The sequence below is a fragment of the Centropristis striata genome, chromosome 12, assembly GCF_030273125.1.
Source record: "Centropristis striata isolate RG_2023a ecotype Rhode Island chromosome 12, C.striata_1.0, whole genome shotgun sequence".
Lineage (NCBI taxonomy): Eukaryota > Metazoa > Chordata > Actinopteri > Perciformes > Serranidae > Centropristis > Centropristis striata.
Window position 1 is genome coordinate 21,710,756 of NC_081528.1, and position 20,005 is coordinate 21,730,760.

The 20,005-nt window shown below is 40.2% G+C and overlaps 1 protein-coding gene across 1 annotated transcript in view; it reads right to left on the bottom strand.

Moving 5' to 3' along the window:
• tenm1 (teneurin transmembrane protein 1) overlaps nucleotides 1-20,005 on the bottom strand; it is a 202,630-nt gene that overhangs the window by 10,371 nt on the left and 172,254 nt on the right. Inside the window, exons 23-32 of the mRNA XM_059345783.1 lie at nucleotides 19,834-19,988; nucleotides 16,119-16,202; nucleotides 15,414-15,608; nucleotides 10,728-10,815; nucleotides 8,942-9,138; nucleotides 6,401-6,714; nucleotides 5,625-5,797; nucleotides 3,825-4,069; nucleotides 2,761-3,054; nucleotides 1,252-1,496 (exon numbers count right to left, since the gene is read on the bottom strand). Coding sequence (XP_059201766.1) covers nucleotides 1,252-1,496; nucleotides 2,761-3,054; nucleotides 3,825-4,069; nucleotides 5,625-5,797; nucleotides 6,401-6,714; nucleotides 8,942-9,138; nucleotides 10,728-10,815; nucleotides 15,414-15,608; nucleotides 16,119-16,202; nucleotides 19,834-19,988 — 1,990 coding nt within the window. The remainder of the gene's footprint in view (nucleotides 1-1,251; nucleotides 1,497-2,760; nucleotides 3,055-3,824; nucleotides 4,070-5,624; nucleotides 5,798-6,400; nucleotides 6,715-8,941; nucleotides 9,139-10,727; nucleotides 10,816-15,413; nucleotides 15,609-16,118; nucleotides 16,203-19,833; nucleotides 19,989-20,005) is intronic.

The following is a 20,005-nucleotide window of genomic DNA, read 5'->3' on the forward strand; positions in this document are numbered from 1 at the left end:
TGAGTTTATGGTCTAAATCACAAGTTTCAAGTCGTCAACAATTCAGCATGTCCATTTTGTAAATTATGGTTTAATTTATGTGGGGTATGTGGGCTAGCCTTAGAGTGTGGCTGCCTTGTGATTGACAAGTCGCTACCACAGCAACCTGTTAGTCAGTACAGAGGCGTAGCCTTGAATATTCATGGCACTTAGGGTTGGGTACTGTACTCTTACCACGTTAAATTATTAAATCACGTTAAATTGATCGGTATCGAATCTGGTTGAGACAGTAATTGTTTTTTAACAGCACAAATGTTTGGGAAAAAAATGTATCCTGAACGTTCTCTACCACGTTTGCTGTCATTCATGGTCACGTCCATGTCACCAGTGTATACTCTCCTCTTCCACACATGCGTGTGGAGAGAGTGAAAGAGAGTGAGCGAGATTATCTCGCTCCTGCAGCGCGTTGAAGTCACAATGAGTCAATGTCGAGCCTAAAGTCTGGTTACGCTTTTCAAAACTCCACACAGACAACTCTCACTAAAATATGATGTGATAGAATATAATAGCGAGCTGGAAGTGGTCCCATGTACACCTCCTCCTCCGAGACACATGACAGCCTTCAGACGCAGCACACTCTGCCCTGGTGACGGACTGACAGGCAGGTTCAAATTACAATTTTGTTATTAGAGGGAGTAAAATATCGGGAAAAAAAGGTACAGGTGGTTGGTTTATCGGTACCGGTACCAGTAAATCGCCGTGAGCGTTTTTGAGTGATATCTGTGTTTTTGTCTTTTTGTCTGAACTTTGACCCTTTCACTTCAAAGCTAATTGTAACATTTTGGTTGCATAAAAATGTCCGGTTCAGCATTTGTTTGTACTAAAAGACTCCGAGGACTCGGCTGTTCATTTTCCAGTAAGTACATTTGGTTTTAAGCCCAATTAAGAAGTTAATTTTAGGATGCACCATGTTAACCAACCTAGCTTGCTAGCGGTAACTTAGCATCCTCCTCCATCCCCGTCAAGTTAAAAAAAATGAAATGGCGACAGCAAATATGCCAAACTCAAGGCTTCAAAACTGCAGTAATCAAGAAACCAAGAGGTGATGTCGTGGCAGTTATGTCCACCTCTTTGATACAGCCTATAGCCAAGATGCATAATGCCTCTATGTTTCATCAAACCAAACGTTTGGTTCAATGATGCCACTTGCACACTGCTGTCTTCCTAAATCAACTTATAAAACCGGTAATATTCCTGCAATCTGTGTCATACCTGTAGATGACACTGCGTCCTGTTCCCAGGTACTGAGTCCTCAGCAGCCGCCCGTCCAGGGTGTAGTCCTGGATGAAGGAGGACTGGCTGTCAGGAGGAGTGTAGATGTTCCTGTAGTAACCAATGGACAGGAGCGACTGCAGGGTGTGTTTCACCATGCTGGGCATCGTCACGGCAACCAGGCGGTCCGTTTGGTCGTATTCAAAGACGTAGCGCCGCTGGCTGTGCAGGAGCAGCATAATGGACTGCAGGAGAACAGACATTAGCACAGCTGAGTTATAACACTAGCTCTGTGGTGAGATGAGCCTTTTTCTTTCTCTGTCTGGTATGTTTTTTTTATTTCAATGTCATTCGGTGAAAATGTCTGCACTTCAGAGACAACCTTGGTTTTAGCTTGAGGATCATTCATTTTTTACTTTGTCATTGAAGGCTATTTAATTCTTAAACTCAACAGAAGAAAAAAAATCACCATAACTGCAGCTCTGGGTTTTTGCGGATCACAGCGGCACTTTTGTTTACCACTGAATTTTTATTTTACTTTTCAGGCGAGCTTTAAAATTCTGTGCCTGCAGTCCTGTAGATATGTGAACAGTTTGAACCACAGTAAAACAATATTGTGTAAAAATACCTTTCTATTTAACTGTGAGGTATAATATTAATGTATTAATAATACATGCAGGTATTATTAATTTCTAGATGGTTCTGTAATATAAGCTCATTTATGCTCTAATTTAGTCTTCGACCAAAAGCTGACACGAAATATATTTCAGGCTGAAAATCATTTCATTAAATATTTCTATTAATTTCAAGGATGGAAATTATAGCTTCTGGTAAATTTCAGCCTTGTCTCACACTTGAAGGAACATACTTCCGTGCATGTTTTATTCTCTTTACTAAAAATTATATTTGCTGTACATTATTTCTCACCATTTTTCATTCAAAGCAGTGTTTTCTGTTACACCCACTTTCAGGAAACCACTGTTTTTTTTTTTCTTTCACCACTCAGTGAAAATCAAGTTACAGAGCCTTGAAACTTGCCCAAGTTATGTAATCCATCACAATGAACATCTTGTCTGCATTTACTGCTCTCAATGTGCAGACTGATTTAAAAGACGACACAATAATTGAACTCTGACACAACATGCGCTCTGGAAATGGGTTTTCTTAGCTAAGTAAAATGAATGGAACCCATTTGCTGCCTCAAAGGGAAGAAAATACATTAAATAGTACAGTAAATAGTTTAGTAAATGCTTTGAATTTGTATTCACTTTGTTACTTTCATTTCAAACAACTGATTTACTTTTCATACCTTAAGTGTTAGTTTTGGTTTTAACTGCGATAACCTTGAAGCAGCGAACAAAGAAAGAGCAGATGTGTCAGATTTCTGCAACAGCACAGACAGGAACAAACACAGGCAAAGCCATCAAACAAATCTCAGCATGAAACGGTCAGAAACTGTCTATCACATATCCCCTTCAAAAACATGCTTTCCACACATGCAGCTCTTACTTTGTCTGCGTACGTGTAGGTCCAAATCTTGCCGTTGACCCAGGCCCTTGACACCACCCTGTCATTCTCGTACTCCAGCCGTTCACTCCAGTCTCCGCGGTGAATGGACGACAGCAGTCCTCCACCAGAATAGCTGATGTTTACTTCAGTGTACTTGCTGCTGGGGGACCAGACCACGGGCCGTCCCAGCGAGTCATACTGGATGTGGAGGGTGAACTTCCTGTGGTCATCGTAAATCTTCCCTACTCTGGTGCTCTGATCAAAGTCTATCGACAGCAGGTTTCTGTTATGTGCCTGGAAAGAAAATCAGTAAAATGTCAGCGAGGGGGAGAACGAGATGCAACTTTTTCCATTTTACCGCTTTATAATCACCATCAATTATAAATAAGGCCACACAGACATGCAAATATAAATGAAGTGGCATGTCTGAGACAAGCAGAGATTTCATTAGTTTAGATAAATTAATTGTGACATTTAGAACAAACTGGACCCGCATAATAACAATAAATTGCCTTGTGAACAAGTGAAGAACCGAGGCCCGGGGACTGCTAATTAATTAGTACACATCAGATAAAATGTCCTTATGAAATATTCTGTTTGTGCCGTGTACTTTCTGTACCAGGGAAAAAGAGAAGAGGAGTTGTAGTCGGCGTGTGATTTGTGGAAAGTACAGCTAACAGGTTCCAAGTCACTTGACCTATCAGCTCGCCCCCGGTGACGTCATTAATCACTCAAAACATCTAGCATGTTGTGTAACAACAAGCTGGAGCACGGTTCAAACTGCTTTACACTTTGTCTCAAACAAATGGAACATTCACTGAATAGCTGCACTTAGAAATGACATTTCTCTATCACTTGTGATGGGAGTGAGTAAAGGTCAGATTGCATAACTTTTGGTTAAGTCAGCGTACTTTTAAGATGTGTGATGTAATTGGGCCTATTCACACATGCTATTTACCAGAGTGTATTAGAGCATACTACTTTTTTTGGTAATACATTTAGAGTACTTTTTTTCTGTATTATGTGAGATAGCTGAGTAATAAGTTGATTATTCAGTGTTTTACCCTGAGCCTGCGTTCATAAGTGCTGTAGTTAGTCTTGCTCTGCTCCTTCCTCTGCCTCCACTCTATCAGGCTGGGGGCGTGGTCTCCAGGCAGGCTGATGTTACAGCGGCTGGCCGTGGGGCTGACTCCTCCCCCGACACCTCCGGGGAGGAGGGGCTCCGTGATAAGTGACAGCTCCATCCCGCTCGCCAGTGTCACAAGGAATGACCCGTCGGCGCTGACTCTGTATGAACTCTGGGCGTGCTCTGTAGGGGTGGGGGACAAAACCACATGAGCACTCAGCAACAGATTAAAAAAAGTGTGAAAAAAATAACTGTCACTGTGTCTCATATGAACAGACAACAGTGTTGAGAAAGATCAATGAGATAAAGCAGCAGACTGCATAAATGCAATGAATAAAAGTTCTTTTTGTGTCTGTGTTTTGTTTGAATTAATTGCGAAGAAATCAGGGTTTTCTAATGTTCTCTGCAACATTAGTGCTAAACTGTATCTGCTATTATATCTTTAGAAAAGTGTGATCTTTTCAAAAAAGAGTGCAGGAGGATGAGAAAGAAAGAAAGAAAGTATAGCATAGAAAAGTAGAGAGAGAGAGAGAGAGAGAGAGAAAGAGAAAGGGAGGGGTGTTTGGCCATGACAGTGGTTCACACATAGCTGTTTCTCAGAAACTGTTTTTCACTTCTATATTGCTCTGAGAAAGATTTCACACAGGATTTAAACATGCCAATATCCCTTTGTCTCATGACTTTACAGTTTCTAAAAGACAATTAATAAAAGAAAGCAAAAATAATCATAAAACTATATTTTAACCGTAAAATTTAATGCAGCTAATAAACTGGATAGTAACTTCTATTCCCTCCACCACTATAAAAGCTCTTTCTGTACATATGGTTATTGTTGCCTTAGAGGCATGAGGAGACTCAGTGAGTTTGTGTGTGGTGGAAGTACAGTAAGGGGGGGAGGGGGGCGCTCTGGAATAAGGGGGTCATTTCAACTCTTCCCTGGCAGCTCTGTCATTCTGTAGCACCACGCACATGCCTGCGTATGTGTGTGTGTTGGAGCAGCTTTTCTCTCCCTGCAGTCCTGTCATTGTGACAACTGCTAGAAAGCAATTAAAGGGATGACATGAGAGGAAACTGCTCCCATGAGCGGCTCCTCCACTCCACTCTCATTTTCTCCTCCTCTCATCTCTGCCCTCTCTACTATTTTTTTCCAGTGGTCATTATGGCATTTCACAAGTCGGTTGGATTTGCCTCCTTTTTTTATAAAGATAAATTGTACTTTTTTTACTGCCCATTAGTGTGGTTATGTAAAGAGGTCATATCAGATCCATATGTGAATTATTTATAGGAGGGGATGAATCCTTCTTCTCGTGTGCACACATCCAGTGCTGCCGATGAAGAAGGAGAATAAAAAAAACGCAGGTGAGTGTGTCTGACCTGACCGGAATAACAGCCATGTTATTGCAGTTTGCCAGTTATAAATTTTTAAACATCACTGTACCCTTACAGGCCGACCCCCGTACACATCTGTGTATGTTGCCTACGGTTTATTCCCCCCCAGATGACTCATAAACAGCCTTTCAGCATGTTTGTGGTAAACTAGATGGGGGTAGATGTAACGTGGTGTTGCTGAATCTTTCCTGTGTTTCCTGTCAACCACTGAATTTAACCAGTGACATCTAACTGTGCTGTCATTTGTGGCACTGTGGGAACTCCTTTGTCTTCTTACAGCTCAGCAATGTTCCTACTGACCTATGGGTACGAGGGGTAAATTAAACAACAAAACTCCATGACGCTCTACCTTGTCTGAATGTGTAGATGGTGTCGCTGGCAGACAGGTTGGTGCTGGTGACAAAATTCTCACGGTTGGACGCTTCAACCTCCACCCGAGACCAACGTTCGAGGTTTCCGTGAAAGCCGCTAACCTCTCCGGTAGGGAGGGTGATGTTGGTCACGCGGCCTTCGCTGTTGTACCTTCGAGAATAAGCACAAAGGCGGTAACGTACAAGCACAAACACACACAGATAACTGTCGTACTTGGACAAATGATCACGGCCGTACGCACACAGTGCATAAACACACACATGCATGCTCACTAACACTCTGTTTCCCTTTGTCATACACATACATTGGGCACAGAGTAAGTGTCAGCTATGATTTATATGTGTAATTATCCAGCTGTGGAATTTGAGACAGAGACTCGCTCGGCAGTGGTGAATAATTCAGACGGATGTGTTTTTGAGTGTGTGAGACTAAACACGTGTGTGATCAAAGTGTTGCACATACGTCCTTCAGCGATCAGTCACTTAAGCAAAGTCGAAACGGAAAAAAAAAAAGTCTCTCCAGCCTCCTACAGTGATGACTGACCACCAGATGGCACTCACATTTCACACCGCAAACATAAGCTCTGTCTCACATTAAAACACATGCACAAGCATGCAATCCCATGTCAATACATGTAGTCAGAGTAAAGCAACCAACCATGAATAGAAGAAGAGAAAGAGAAGGGGAAAGAAAAAAAAAGACAGACAGAGGGAGAAATAAATGGGAGCACAATAAACAGAGAAAAAAACTTACTCATAAACAGTGGTCCAACTGTTCTCATCACTCTTGGTTGCTAGGAGACCTGTGTTGCCATGGTAAGTGATGTGGGCGATGTCATGGCCTTGGGCTGACACTTTCCTCAGTGTTCCACTGTTGCTAAGAGACAGCCAGTACACCTGTCCGCCAGGTAGAGCCAGCCAGAGAGGCACTCCGTGAGCGTCTCTCCTCACCTGCAGCCCATGGCCGTCGCGACTCGTCAGCCCCAGCAGCTGGCCGTCCAAGCCGTAAGAGAAGTTGTACAGGTAGTGGCCCGTGATCAGGTGTTTGGTGAACATGTGGGAGCCATTCTGTCGGGGGAAAGAAGACACAGACAGTTGTCAGGATTAGATGAATTAATGCAAGAATGCATTTGAGAGTCTTACTCACTGTTTATAATTTCAAACTAGTGATTTAGTAAATTGTGGTGCAGCATTAAAACCTAATGAAAGTCTTGACTAGTAGAGCAGGGATGGGCAACTGGAGGCCTGGGGGCCGCATACGGCCCGCACCCTCACTTGAAGTGGCCCTCAGTACAACTGAATGCGTTTGAGCATGAAATCTTAAAAGTGCAGTGTAAAAATGCACAAAATTACTTCTTGCAATTAATGTTGGTCTGCTGTTCTTGCACTGAAAAAAAAAAGAAATCACAGTAAGTGGTTATTTTTTATTTGCTTCATACCTTTTGTATTCCTATTTATACTGTTATACATGCATTTGAGCATGAGATATGTTAAGTTATTGCACTGTTAACATATTTAAAATTGCAGTTTCATCATATCTGGTTAAGTGCATGCTCCTATATGTGGCTCTGTGGTAGTGTCGATGAAAAACTGTGGCCCCCTCCAGCATTTAAGTTGCCCATCCCTTTAGTAGAGTATTCAGCTATATAAACATTATAAAAACACCAGAGAATGCAATGTCTGAAGAAATTGTGGTGGGAATGCTGGATGCTGAATAGCTGAAGCTACACTGCTATGCTGGCGGGAATGTGTCAGAAGAAGTTGAAGAAAGAAAAGTTTGAAAAGTGGGATTGGGTGCAATTAATATGAATGTAATGAAAATGTTGAATAATACCAATAATGTATAAAAAATACTTGGAATATTTTAAATTAATTCAAGAGCTGATGCTACACTGCAATGGTGGTTTAAATGTGGCAGAAGATATTGAAGTAGAACAATAATTTGAAGTAGAAGGTGCCTGCAGCATTCCTACCAATTACAGAATCACAATTTACAGCAAAACTTCCAAAAATAACTATTTTCGGGGGCAAACAATATATTCACCTTAACTGATAATCCTTTGTAAATGTAGATTTTAACTTGTTTCATTGACAGATGCATATATGGAGAAAATTTTAAGTATTAATCAAAGAAATTGTATGAAGGTAGAATAGCAAGGTGGTCAGAGCAGCCATCTTTATGTATACTGTTGTCATTACAAAGAACTTGACTGCTGTAGTGGGCAAACCTCTGTACAAACTGACTTTCCTGACAAATCACAGATTCACTGAGGTGAGTTTTTGCAGTAACGACCAAACTAACAGTGGAGCAGTACAAAGCATGGAGAGGTGTAGTTTGTGCACTGCCTCTGTTGCTGTGCTGCTAGAGAGGAATCGAGGTTTGCTGGATTTAATTTCCTCATATTTCTATTGGTAAGTCATCAAATTTTATTCATTAAATTATAATGTAATATTTCAAACCAACTCTTATCATGTCCTCTGACTAAGTAGTCAGTGTGACACACTTTACGGCCCCACTTGTCACCGTAATAACCAACAACACCGCAGTGGGGTTACATTATTATTAAAGTGTCAGGTCAGATATGTCGACCATATTCCATTTAACCTTCTTGACTCTTAAACTCTAAACCCCAGTTAGTCAAAGTGTGGCCTGCAGGCTACTCAGAAAGATTTTTTTCAGCTCTCGGGACATGAAATACACGCATTATATTTAACCTTCCGCAATTCATTTCAATGTTTCCACTTACACTTAATACACTTCTCAGCTACTGCATCAAACTTCACTTCACTGACAAGCACCTGTCAAGTTACGAATGACTACTGGTAGAAAGCTACTGGTTGCATGGCAACTCTTTCATCACTTCTGGTGCTGTCAGGTAGAGTTAACCATTTCTGTGGACAACTTGGGACTGCATTTTTTTCTTATGCTGGCTCTGTTAATTGGCAGTCTGTCATCAAAACTTTGAGCGCCCCTGCTCTAAATAACTTGTGTTAGCAAATGTGAGTTTTGTCAGTTGGTTCAGTTAGCTGGCTTCTCAACAGCACTGCTCCAGGCAGTTTACTATGTGAAGATATTCAGTAAAACTCATCCGTATGTCAGAATCCTCGTTTTAATTCAGTAACGTGTAAATATTAGCAAACCCTTGAGCGTCGTTTTACACTTGAACTTTAAACAGTCATTTGAATTGGAACATTATCATTCTGACATTCTGACCTGAACAGAGATTTCTGAAGAATGTAGACATTTTACATGCAAATACACATGTGCTGTAGAAACAGCTCGGGCACTGTGTACCTGGCTGAACAGATAGAGCTCCTGATCCAGCGGGGAGCTGATCTCCACCAGTCCAACCGGGCTGGGCTGAGGCTGGTTGGGGCTGACAGCTCTGATCCGGATGTTGCCCAGATCAGCAATATACAGGGTGCCATTGGGGGCCACGGCCAGAGAGGAGGGGGCTTTGAGACGAGCGTCACGGGCGTAGCCTCCATCTCCTGATAAGAGAAGCAAGAAGACATTATTTAGATGAGGACAAACTCTTTATCAGCCAAATAGCATAAGTGAAGGCCCCCTCAGTTACGAACACACTGAGCAATTCAAATTATTCTTCAGAGAAAGAAAGAAGTCCCAACTGGAACACGCAAGCTCCGTAAAGGATGAAGATCCCATGGTGCCGCTTAAGCGTTTATCAGTTTAGCTCAGGACTTGGACGTGTTGGGATGCCGTAGCTTCCCACTGGAGTTGATATGACCACCTTGATAGTGACCTCAGCCTTATCAGACGGTGGTAGTGGGAGACTGAATGCATTTAGATGTCTTTGGTAGCACAGCTGGAAAACAGCCGGGTGAGGCCCTTTAGATGCTGTCAGCAGTAGGCCCGGGGCGTCTGATTGGTCTGTGCAGGCAGCGGGGTGGCAGTTTATCTCTTGACAGCATGCGTATTATGTGTGTGCACGTGTGAGTTTGCGTGCGCGCGTGTGTGCTCGTGTCTGTTTGTATTTGCGCGTGTGTGCTCACATGTGCACATGTTCAAAGACACTGTCTACGGTGAAGGGATGGAAACGGAAAAGCCTCTGAAGAGAGTAATCATCTGTTAACAGCAAGACATGATTGAAAATATGCAAAGTACAACCCAAGAAATGGGGACGGTTACAACCCATTGGCTTGTGCCATGGGAGAGAGACACTTCCCTACATTTTGAATAGAAAAGAGACTGATTTTTATGAGCAGAATTAAATGATAAAATCACATCCTCTGACACTTACAATGAAAGCGCGGCCTAACTGTCAAAAGAACATCGGCTTATTTGTTTGGTCCTTTCCTTCTTTCGTTTATTACATTTCAGGTGCCCTTACATGATACACCAACCAGTTAAAACCTTCAGCGGCTAGACGAGAGCTTTTTCTTTCACCAGCTGTAATTTGAATGGATTTGAAAGGTTTCTCTCAAACTGGTTCCTACTGAAATTTAGCTGGAGTCTCCCCATGAATACAAATACATCCCACCCATACACACATACTGCTGTGTACGCAGCACACATGAATTCACAAAGTCAAATTACATCCACTTACTTCTCCATTGTGACATTATAGATAGTCATTTCTTTCCTGCATATTGTCATCATTTACACAAACATCATTATCATAATTTTTCCTTACTTTTCAAGCAGAGTCAAAACAGCCCTTTTTAGATATTAAAATTCCATCCGAAATAAATAATTTAGACACATTCAAGTAGAAGAGAAAACAGTGGAGGAGACAGTCAAGAGAGAAAAAGTTCCCTTTCGAGCTGTGCTAATAAAATCACTGGCCAGCAGGGACACACAGGCAGCAAGATTTAATCACTCACTATCAAGACACACTGACTATTTCAATTCATTAAAGTTATGTCAAAGCTTTTAAATGTTCTTGTTTTGTTTCCCTCCTTAAACGCCTGAACCAGGACAAGCATGATATCATCTGATAAGACTTTTAAGTGCAGTTACAAGTTGTTTTTAGTACTGTAATCCTATTAGACATAATCTAATACTCATATTACCTAATCCTACACTCACTGTGTGTGTGTGTGTGTGTTTGATGACCCACCAGAGAAGCAGTCACAGTTGGGGTCTATCTTGCAGTCACAGTCCGTGGGGGCTCCAGAGATAACAGATATCTCCCCGTTGGTTGACACCTGTGAAGTGTTCAACAACGTCACACGCAGCTTCAAAATGCTTTGGGAGATTATTGTTCAAAAGAAAACAATGTTCAACAGCTTTTGTTATGTCTAATCTCTCTGACAAACAAGATAATGATGGCATTTTCACAAAAACCTCAGCTGGAAATACAGATTAATGATATTAAAATGATGACAATGTATTTGCGTGCTGGTGCTTCAACCAAACAATGAAAGATGATATCTCAGGTGCATTTTATTTTTAAATTTAAGGGAAAAACAAAAGAATTATGTATCTTCATTCCCTGTTTGGTTTAAATGGGGCAGCGTGAAATCCAGCTCTCCAAACAAATTAAACTGGTTGTCCTGATGGAGAGTGAAAACTGCTAGACCATCAATTTGATTTTGATGCATCTTGAAGGGGTAATGTTTCTTAACTGGTCCGAGGAGAGCATGCTAAATTATTTGGCTTATTTGCTTTCTTGTGGAGTGTTAGATTAGAGCATCACTCTAAGGTCTGTGCAGTAAACCTCAGTAATTAATGTGTTATATCTTACTGGTTTAAGAAAAAGTGTTACATTTAGATGGAATTCGGTAATGAGAGAACTTTAGAGTTGCTCGTAGGGAATTTTTAAAAAATGTTACAAACAGAGCCAGGCTAGTGGTATGTCTAGTGTATGTTGGGTTTGTACAAGTTTATATGCTTTAGTGTTCAGAAAACACATATTTCTCATTAAAGAAAGCCCCATCATTGCAGCTGGGGAATGGCTGTAATCTTCATTATACCAATTGGGATCTGCAGAATACTGTCATATCTCACATATGTTTTTTTCTAATCAATTAAATGTTTTACTAATGACTTCATATCATTGTTTTCTGTTGGTTTCTGTTTCTTTTTAAACCTACAAATCTATTGGGGTACTGTGGGACCCCAGTCAAAACACCCAATTCTACCCTACACGGTTTTAATATTTAAAATCAAATTGATAGATAAAATGTTTGGGTCTTAAAGTATCAAACACTCTCAGTCCTGTAGGGACACTGTCAGATATTTTTGAAGGAGACACACAGATGCAGCAGACACAGATTTATTAATTTCCTCTCCGTCTATTTGATGTATACATTATGCAAATTAACTGTAACTTTCCATAAATTACAGATTACATTAATTACATTACTAATAATGTTTTAAGAAGATATAAGTAAACATTTTGCTTTGATGGTTGTTGATTACTGTTGTTTATTCTTAGGGTCTCCAGGGACCCCAGCTGGTGGTCCTTGCATGTTAAATATGTGAATATAATGATGGGGAAACAGCATTGCAGTGGCACCTATTACTTATATATATATAATTGTGAAATCACAACCATAGTTTTCTCTGAGGTTTGAGTCTTTTGATACTTTGACACAGAGAATGTATAAACATGGATGACGCGTCTCTATTTCTTCCCACAGTACAAAAGGGAAGCCAAAATATCCCAGGTATGGCCACTGCAATCTTGGCTGGTGATTTGGTCATTTGGAGCAAAAGTCTGCGTAGTAGTGAGTTACAGATTCAGGTTCTTGCCCAAACACAGTTGTCTAAACGGTCAGTACGCATCAAAATTTGTTAAATATTAAATTCGATTTTTGTTTTTTCTACCTTTAGTTTGTCCTGTGCCCCATCAGGTAACATGAAGGGGGCGGGGTTTGTGACCTATGCTGTTTGTGACCTATGCCAGCCACAAGGGGGCGATTGACATGTTATGGCTTCACTTGTTGGAAGGTGTCAGGCCGTCCATCTTTATAAACATTCTTTGCTTTCACAGTATTTAAAAAGTACCCATACCTGATTTATAATCAAAAAAGACATTAAAAATTCACTTTTTATATTATTGGACCTTTAATGTTTGGACATTAGAGCCTGATTGATCCTCACATCTAACACTCAGCAAGGAAGCCAATAAGTGTGTTTCCTAAAATGTTGAACTATTCTTTTAAAATTTGATGACCTTCGTCTGTATTTATGAAGCATCTCAGAGTAGAAAATCAATCCTAACTGGCAAAAACATCCAGCACATTAATTCCTTTTTTTTAGGGCTTAGCAAAGGAGTAAAAGCATTTCATCAACTTGTTCTAAGAAAATACTCATAAGATAAATCCTCCAGGATTTAGGAGACATGCAGAGTCATTGTAATCAGTTTTAAGTCCCCACCAGGAAGACATCCCACAGGTGGCAAAATATAGAAAGAAGGGCTTTTGATTTAAAATAATGACCAACTTCTTCAGAGACATTGGCATGAATTTAAAAGTCTTATGCCTTGTTATGATAAAAATGCATTCCAAAATATGCCAGCTTCACAGAAAACAAGTTCTTGAAATTGAAGTTTTATTAAAAATACAAACCCAGCCACAACAGAGCTCATTTGGGATGCAATGATTGTGAATTTAATGCACCTCAAAGCGCCAATATCATGCATATTCAATAACTTCCCGCCTCTATAGTAGATTAAAAAATAAAATTCAACACATATTGGTTATGCATGTGTTGTCCTTGATGTTATGGCCAAAAGTTATGAGTACGTGTGACTCACTGACTTGCCTGGACTATGAGGGCAGCCCAACAGCAGTGACAAAGCATTGGGAATACTAGTTGCCACTAAGGCACATTTAATGGGGCTTACTATATTGAGACAAGAATTAGACTTAACAGCTAAAATGTAAAACTTGCAGCTGATGTCAGCCATTTAAGATTAAATGCAGCGGTTAATTTGTGATTCATTTTTTATCAGTTTAAATATATCGTCAGTCTGTACCTGTGACATTTTTCTGAATTTAATGTATTTTTTCTGCATCACACAGTATCTGCATCAGCCTGTCAGGTTTCTGAATGTGTTGATTGCACGTCAGAAATGCTGAGAAAATCTGCAACACAACATCATTAATTTTACTTGGCGGTTCATTGTCAGAAAACCGTTTTATTTACTCTCAAAGGAGAGTTTCTCATTTCTGCTGTGTAGGAACCTCAATAAGTCCTACTCTGAAGACTTTTTTTTACTTCTCGTTTCTGTGTGAATGTTCCTGAGATGCATGATTAATATGGGCCCCAGAATACCAACATAAAATAACAGTGATAAATACAGACATCAAAAGACTTCATTGCCCTATCCAACATGGCTGCCCGTTCTCCATCAAAAAGGCATCTGAGGTATTTTATGTTCCTGTCGGCATCCACATGAACTCAGCGTGGTGCTGCTGACCACAAAGGCTCTATTGATTGAGTCCAGCAGGCAATAGCTTTGTGGTGCTGGCGCCCGAACGCTGCGGAGCTGTGATAGCATGCTGCTAACTAATGGAGCTAATGGACAAAAAATATTTTTATAACCAAAGTGAAAAAACAGGCATTGGAAATTATTCTTTGAGAGTTTTATATGAGGTACATTCCGAACACTTTCTTGCTGCACGTCATCTGTGACCACAGCTAAACAACCTGACCACAGTGTCAGAGCACATTACTGTCATAAGGCCAGATGGATGGCTGGTTTCAGTTGCAAGTGAGACTGTTTTCCTGTTTGTTAGTTTTGCGAGAGGTGTAAAAGAGGTACTTGCAGGGGGCTTTGCTCTGTGATCATTCATAGAGGCACGTAGAGGTTAAGCACCTATCCTGAATTCAGAAAGAGGGACTGCTGCAGATTTTCACACAGCTCTGATCGATCCGAGCTCAGTTCAGAAAATGAGCACTTTAAAAGTTGTTTGCCTGTTGTCCTGCAAACTAACCAGACACAGCAGGACTTCAGGCTTAATACACCAACTTAATAGGGGAATAAAAGAGATGTTGACTCTAACTGACTTACTCATCTACCAAAATCCATATCAATATTTTTAAATGCTTCTCACAGCAAATATTGATAGAAAAGATTAATTCTGATTAAGTAATCACAAAGCATGTGATTAATTAGATTCAGTTTTTAATTGCTTGACAACCCTAACTCTTCTGTTACTTGACTGTAAACACATGGGTATTAATGAATGACTTTGAAAGTGTCTCATGCTAACACTTTCTGATATCAGTCGATTTCAATGACATTAAATCCATCATTGGTACCTGCTCGACAAATCAGAGCATCTGCAGGTGCATCCCAATAAATTAGAATATCATAGAAAAGTTTATTTATGTCAGTAATTCAATTGAAAAAGTGGAAATAACACATTATATAGATCCATTACACACAGAATGAAACATTTCATGTCTTAATGTATTTAATTTCTTCTTATTATAATGATTATGGCTTATATTTAATGAAGATCGAAAATTCAGTGTCTCAAAAAATTTGAATATTAAAAATATTAAGATTATTTTTTGGGCATTTTTCATGCTTTATTAGATATTGACAGATAGAAAGGGGGAGCCACCGGGATGCCCCAAAAGACCAATTTAAAAAAATATTTTTAACATGTAAATGTTGGCCTCTGAAAAGTATGTCCATCTATATGACTCAAAACTTGGTTGGGGCTATTTGACTTGAACTACTGGAAATGGACTTTTCCATCATATTCTAATTTATTGAGATGCACCTGAATAGCTAAAAAATAGACTAAAAGTAATTAATTTGTGGTAATTTAAGTGACAGAATGACCTGTTGGATGCGGTTGATGCGCCTCTCATCAGTCTCAGCGATGAACAGTGTGCCGAGGTGGGACAGGGCGATGGCTTTGGCAGCCTCCAGGGTGGCGCGCACTGCTGCCCACCTCACCAGGTGGTGGTCTATACCTGGAACCTGGCAGTGAATGGGGCGGCCTGCCACGATACGCACCTGAAGATTTTCGGATACCTGCCATGAAAAAAAAAAGTTATATAAAAGCAAGACACAAGGTGGTTAATCAATGCACCTGCTTTTTAGTAATTATTTTTGTTCAAAAGTATCAGCTACTGACAACATATGTTAATCCAGCGCATCAAACATCACCGCAGCTACAGTAAACCTACCTCATCTAGAGACTTAATTAAGTTTTCACACACTCACACCAGAATTGTGGACAGGAATTCATTTTTGAGAGCATGTTTCAGGGTAATAAGCCAAACCCGAGTGGCACTTTTCTTAAAAACAAGTTCTGCAGAAGGTGTTGATGGCGTGTTTTTCTTTTTTTTTATCAAGGTGCTCTTTTCCTTTCTTTTATGTTCGCAGCCTCGCTCGCTCTGAATGCACTTTAAGTGACAGCACTGCAAAGTGTGAGAAATATTTCATTACTCTTTCTTCCTGGGCTACATATATTGCCAATTTCTCTCAAAAGAGCGCAGCTTGAATAAGGAAACAGGTTCGGGATTCACACAGTTTCTCTACCTGTAGGACGATGTTGTTGTCCAGGATGTAGAGGGAGTTGTCTAGCGGGTTAATGGCCAGGTCTGTTGGCCACTCCAGACGCACCTGTGGAATCACACACACGTTTCAAAACACAGGCCATACAGAGAGGAAATGTATTTCAAACAAAGAAAAAAACAGCAGAACCAGAAGAATGCCTTGCTGGCTATTGGCCCCAAGAGTCACTTACAGGTGATACAAATAATATCTCCTTAATAACACAGCATTAGGCCTCCTGACCCTCCCTGCTCATGCAAAGGTCAGCGGCGGGCAGGGAGCCTTCCCCGTGTTTATTCAAGACTCGCCTCGGCACTGTCGCAAATGTCAGCCAATAACCGTGATCGCTGTGAGCTCAAATAGCACACCCTGCCCGCTAACACCGTGGGGGTCAAAGACAGACAAGCCTACACTCGCGCACATCCACCCACATCAATGCCTATCTCGCACACACACAAGCGCTCAAACTGTGAGCTATGGAGGCGAGGCGAGGCGTCTGAGGGATCAGTGAGGTGATTGATGACTCTGAGGATGGATTGGTAAATAAATGGATCATGTTAAATTGCCACTGACATGTCCAATTATAGGCACTGTCAAATGAGAGAGAAGAGGGTTCACTCTGAAATCCCATTTTAAGAGGTAGAGAGATTCATCAAGCAGGACTCACTCTGTCCTTAGCCAAAGAGGACACGCATCAAATATCTCCTGCTCATGATATTGAACTTTGCAGTGATGACAGGCCATCACTTTTACAAGTTAAGTTGAGCTGCACAAAGAGCTGGGCCTGCTCAATTAAAGGCAAATTCAAACTGGAATTTAAATTTTGCTCAGATATCAATATTTAAGTAACCTCCAACCACATTATGGTGCTTAGAAATGAGTCTGACCTGTTTGATATGTCTAAAATATATTCTTTCTCTTAAGTGGGATAGGTACATAAATATGTATTCATACATTGTCCCTAATGGGCAACCAGGGTGAGTCATTCTTGTTGTTGTTTTGGGAAACGTATAGTCAGGGTATACATTAAACAATCATACCTTTCTTTAAAGAAAAATATATGATATTGTTAATCACATCTTTTATCCCTTACTGATTAAAAAAAAAATCTTTTTAATTTCTTTTAACTTATGTAAATGCATTTATATTATTTCCATTTCATTAATATTATTATTATTGTCATTATTATTAATATTATTATTATTATTATTATTATTATCATCATCATCATCACAATCATTGTTGTTATTTTATTGTCTATTTTTAATGAAGTCTTTTTTTTGTGTTTATGGTACTCACTATTAGTGATCTCTGTCTTTCCACCTATAGAGGAATTGACTTATATTCATTTACCTGAACCTGGAAATAGAAAATCTATGCCCTGGAAATATATATATATATATAGATATATATTTTTTATATATATTTATATATATATGAATACACACACACACACACACACACACACACACACACACACACACACAGATATTCATAGTGTTACATTTGTTTATTACCTTGGTGATCGCACCTCTTTAATTGGGGTTCTCCAGGAGGCATGCATTTTTGGCACTGGTATAATATCTGTGTGGGCAGGCACTAAAATAGTTCACAATATCACATTTCAACAGCCACAGATATAGTTAACCAGCGTGGGGGGTGATGCTGTTAGCCGTTGATTAGTCCTATCTGGGCTACTTCACTCTGCGACTCCCTACATTAGTGTAAAGATTTGAATCGAGGTGACGTCCAGAGTGCTGTGGTGACTGTGGAGACTTCTGACGCTGGCTAGTTGCCCTGTGCACGAGTGTGCAGGAGCTGCTGACGACTCAGCAGGTGTTGAAACAACACAAGGGAAAAGTAATGTCTTGTGGTAATTGGATATGATCTTAGCGGGAAAACTTCCACTTTCCCAGATAAAGTTAGTAAGCCTGGCTTGATAGGTTCTACTTTTTGAGTGGGTTAGTATATTAACTGTATTACTGAACAACTACATTCAACTTTTGGGTCCTTACAAAAAGGGAATAGGGAAAAAGACAGCAACATCACACACACACACACACACACACACACACACACACACACACACACACACACACACAGGTGCATCTCAGTAAATTAGAATATGATAGAAAAGTCCATTTCCAGTAGTTCAAGTCAAACAGCCCCAACCAAGTATTGAGTCATATAGATGGACAGACTTTTCAGAGGACAACATTTCCATATTAAACATACTTTTTAAAATTGGTCTTTTCATATATTATCATTTTTTGAGACACTGAATTGTAGGTCTTCATTAAATGTAAGCCATAATCATTATAATTAGAAGAAATTAAATAAATGAAGACATGAAATGTTTCATTCTGTGTGTAATGGATCTATTGATGTGTTATTTCCACTTTTTGAATTGAATTACTGACATAAATAAACTTTTCTATGATATTCTAATTTATGGAGATACACCTGTGTGCAAACACAAGACATACGCTGATAGCTAACACTACTGTATGTGGTCTTATTGAAAAAGTGGGATGAGGGGGTCACGTGTTAATGCTGTCTTGACATTAGTGGCTGAATAAACTTTTACCAAGTAGTAACAAAACTTCTGCAGTCAAACACTGTTGAGTTTTTTAAATGTGTTTTCTTACACTTTGAGCACCACAAACAAAATACCACATAGTCCCATTATATATAAGAGGAGGACACCTCTATTGGTGATATCTCCAACTCAAAACAAAACGATCTAGTTTGATAAAAAAGCACTACAGGTCAGAGGACAATATATTAGTTTTGGCTCCAATCAGTAGCGCACAACAGAAGTTCACGCTCCTAAACAGCTTCGACAAATATGTCCAAAAAGTTTTGAAAAATGTGCACTAACAGCACAATAGATTTGATTTTCTTATACAAAAAGGGAGACTTCAAATTTCAGCTCGACTTTAAACTAAAAAACTAAAGCCAACACTTTGCTGTTTATCTGAATAAATTGCAGCAGTGATGTTTGTCTAGCCGTCACTATAGAACTTTCCATCAATACCGATGCCACAGAGAGGTCGCAGCAGTTTATAAGAACAAACACAGACGGAGGATGAATGCGACTGGACGCGCAGCAGAGGTTGTGAGGTAACACAGGCCCCTTTTAAGACACGTAAGAGCACCTCTGGGAATTCAGCCTGGCTGAACACGCATATTCACACACACATACAGTACACAGCCGCCTGCCTCCCTATGTGTGGGCAGAGATCCCTCTATAGAGCCAGCAGTTCATCTATAATTCATCTTCTGCTCTAATAGGCCTGATATAAGTCAGCAGTGTGATCTGAAGGCTGGCTGATCAAATCTGTGCTGTAGCTGTCTTTGGTCTTTACCGCACTCTGTCTCTCTCACACACGCAGAAACACACATATACACCTTTAAGAAGACAGAAAGTGTTTCCATTGAAGAGGCCGGGGCAATTAAGATTGACAAAATAATCACTGTGTGTAAGAGAACAACAAACAAGTTAGTATTTGTGTTCTCTCGCCCATTTTTTTGGGTTAATTACTGTAATTAGTCAGCACAAAAACCATGCAGGAGTCTTATATTTCTACGCATTCTCTCAACAACAGTGAAATGGTAGGGATTAAGCCTTTCTCAGAGCAAAAAAATGTGGCTCTTGATCTCCCTCGGTTATTTAAACTCGACTGCATTATTAGCTTACCTGGCTGATGTCCATGCGTGAATCACAGCTTAGCGGCTGCGTCGACATCAGTCCGTTTGAGCCAATCACAGTGGAGAGCAAGCCCCTCTCATTAATCTTCTGAATGGTGGTGCCATCAACGAAGTAGACAACACCTCTTTTATCCACCGCAATACCTGGGCGGGTGAGAGAG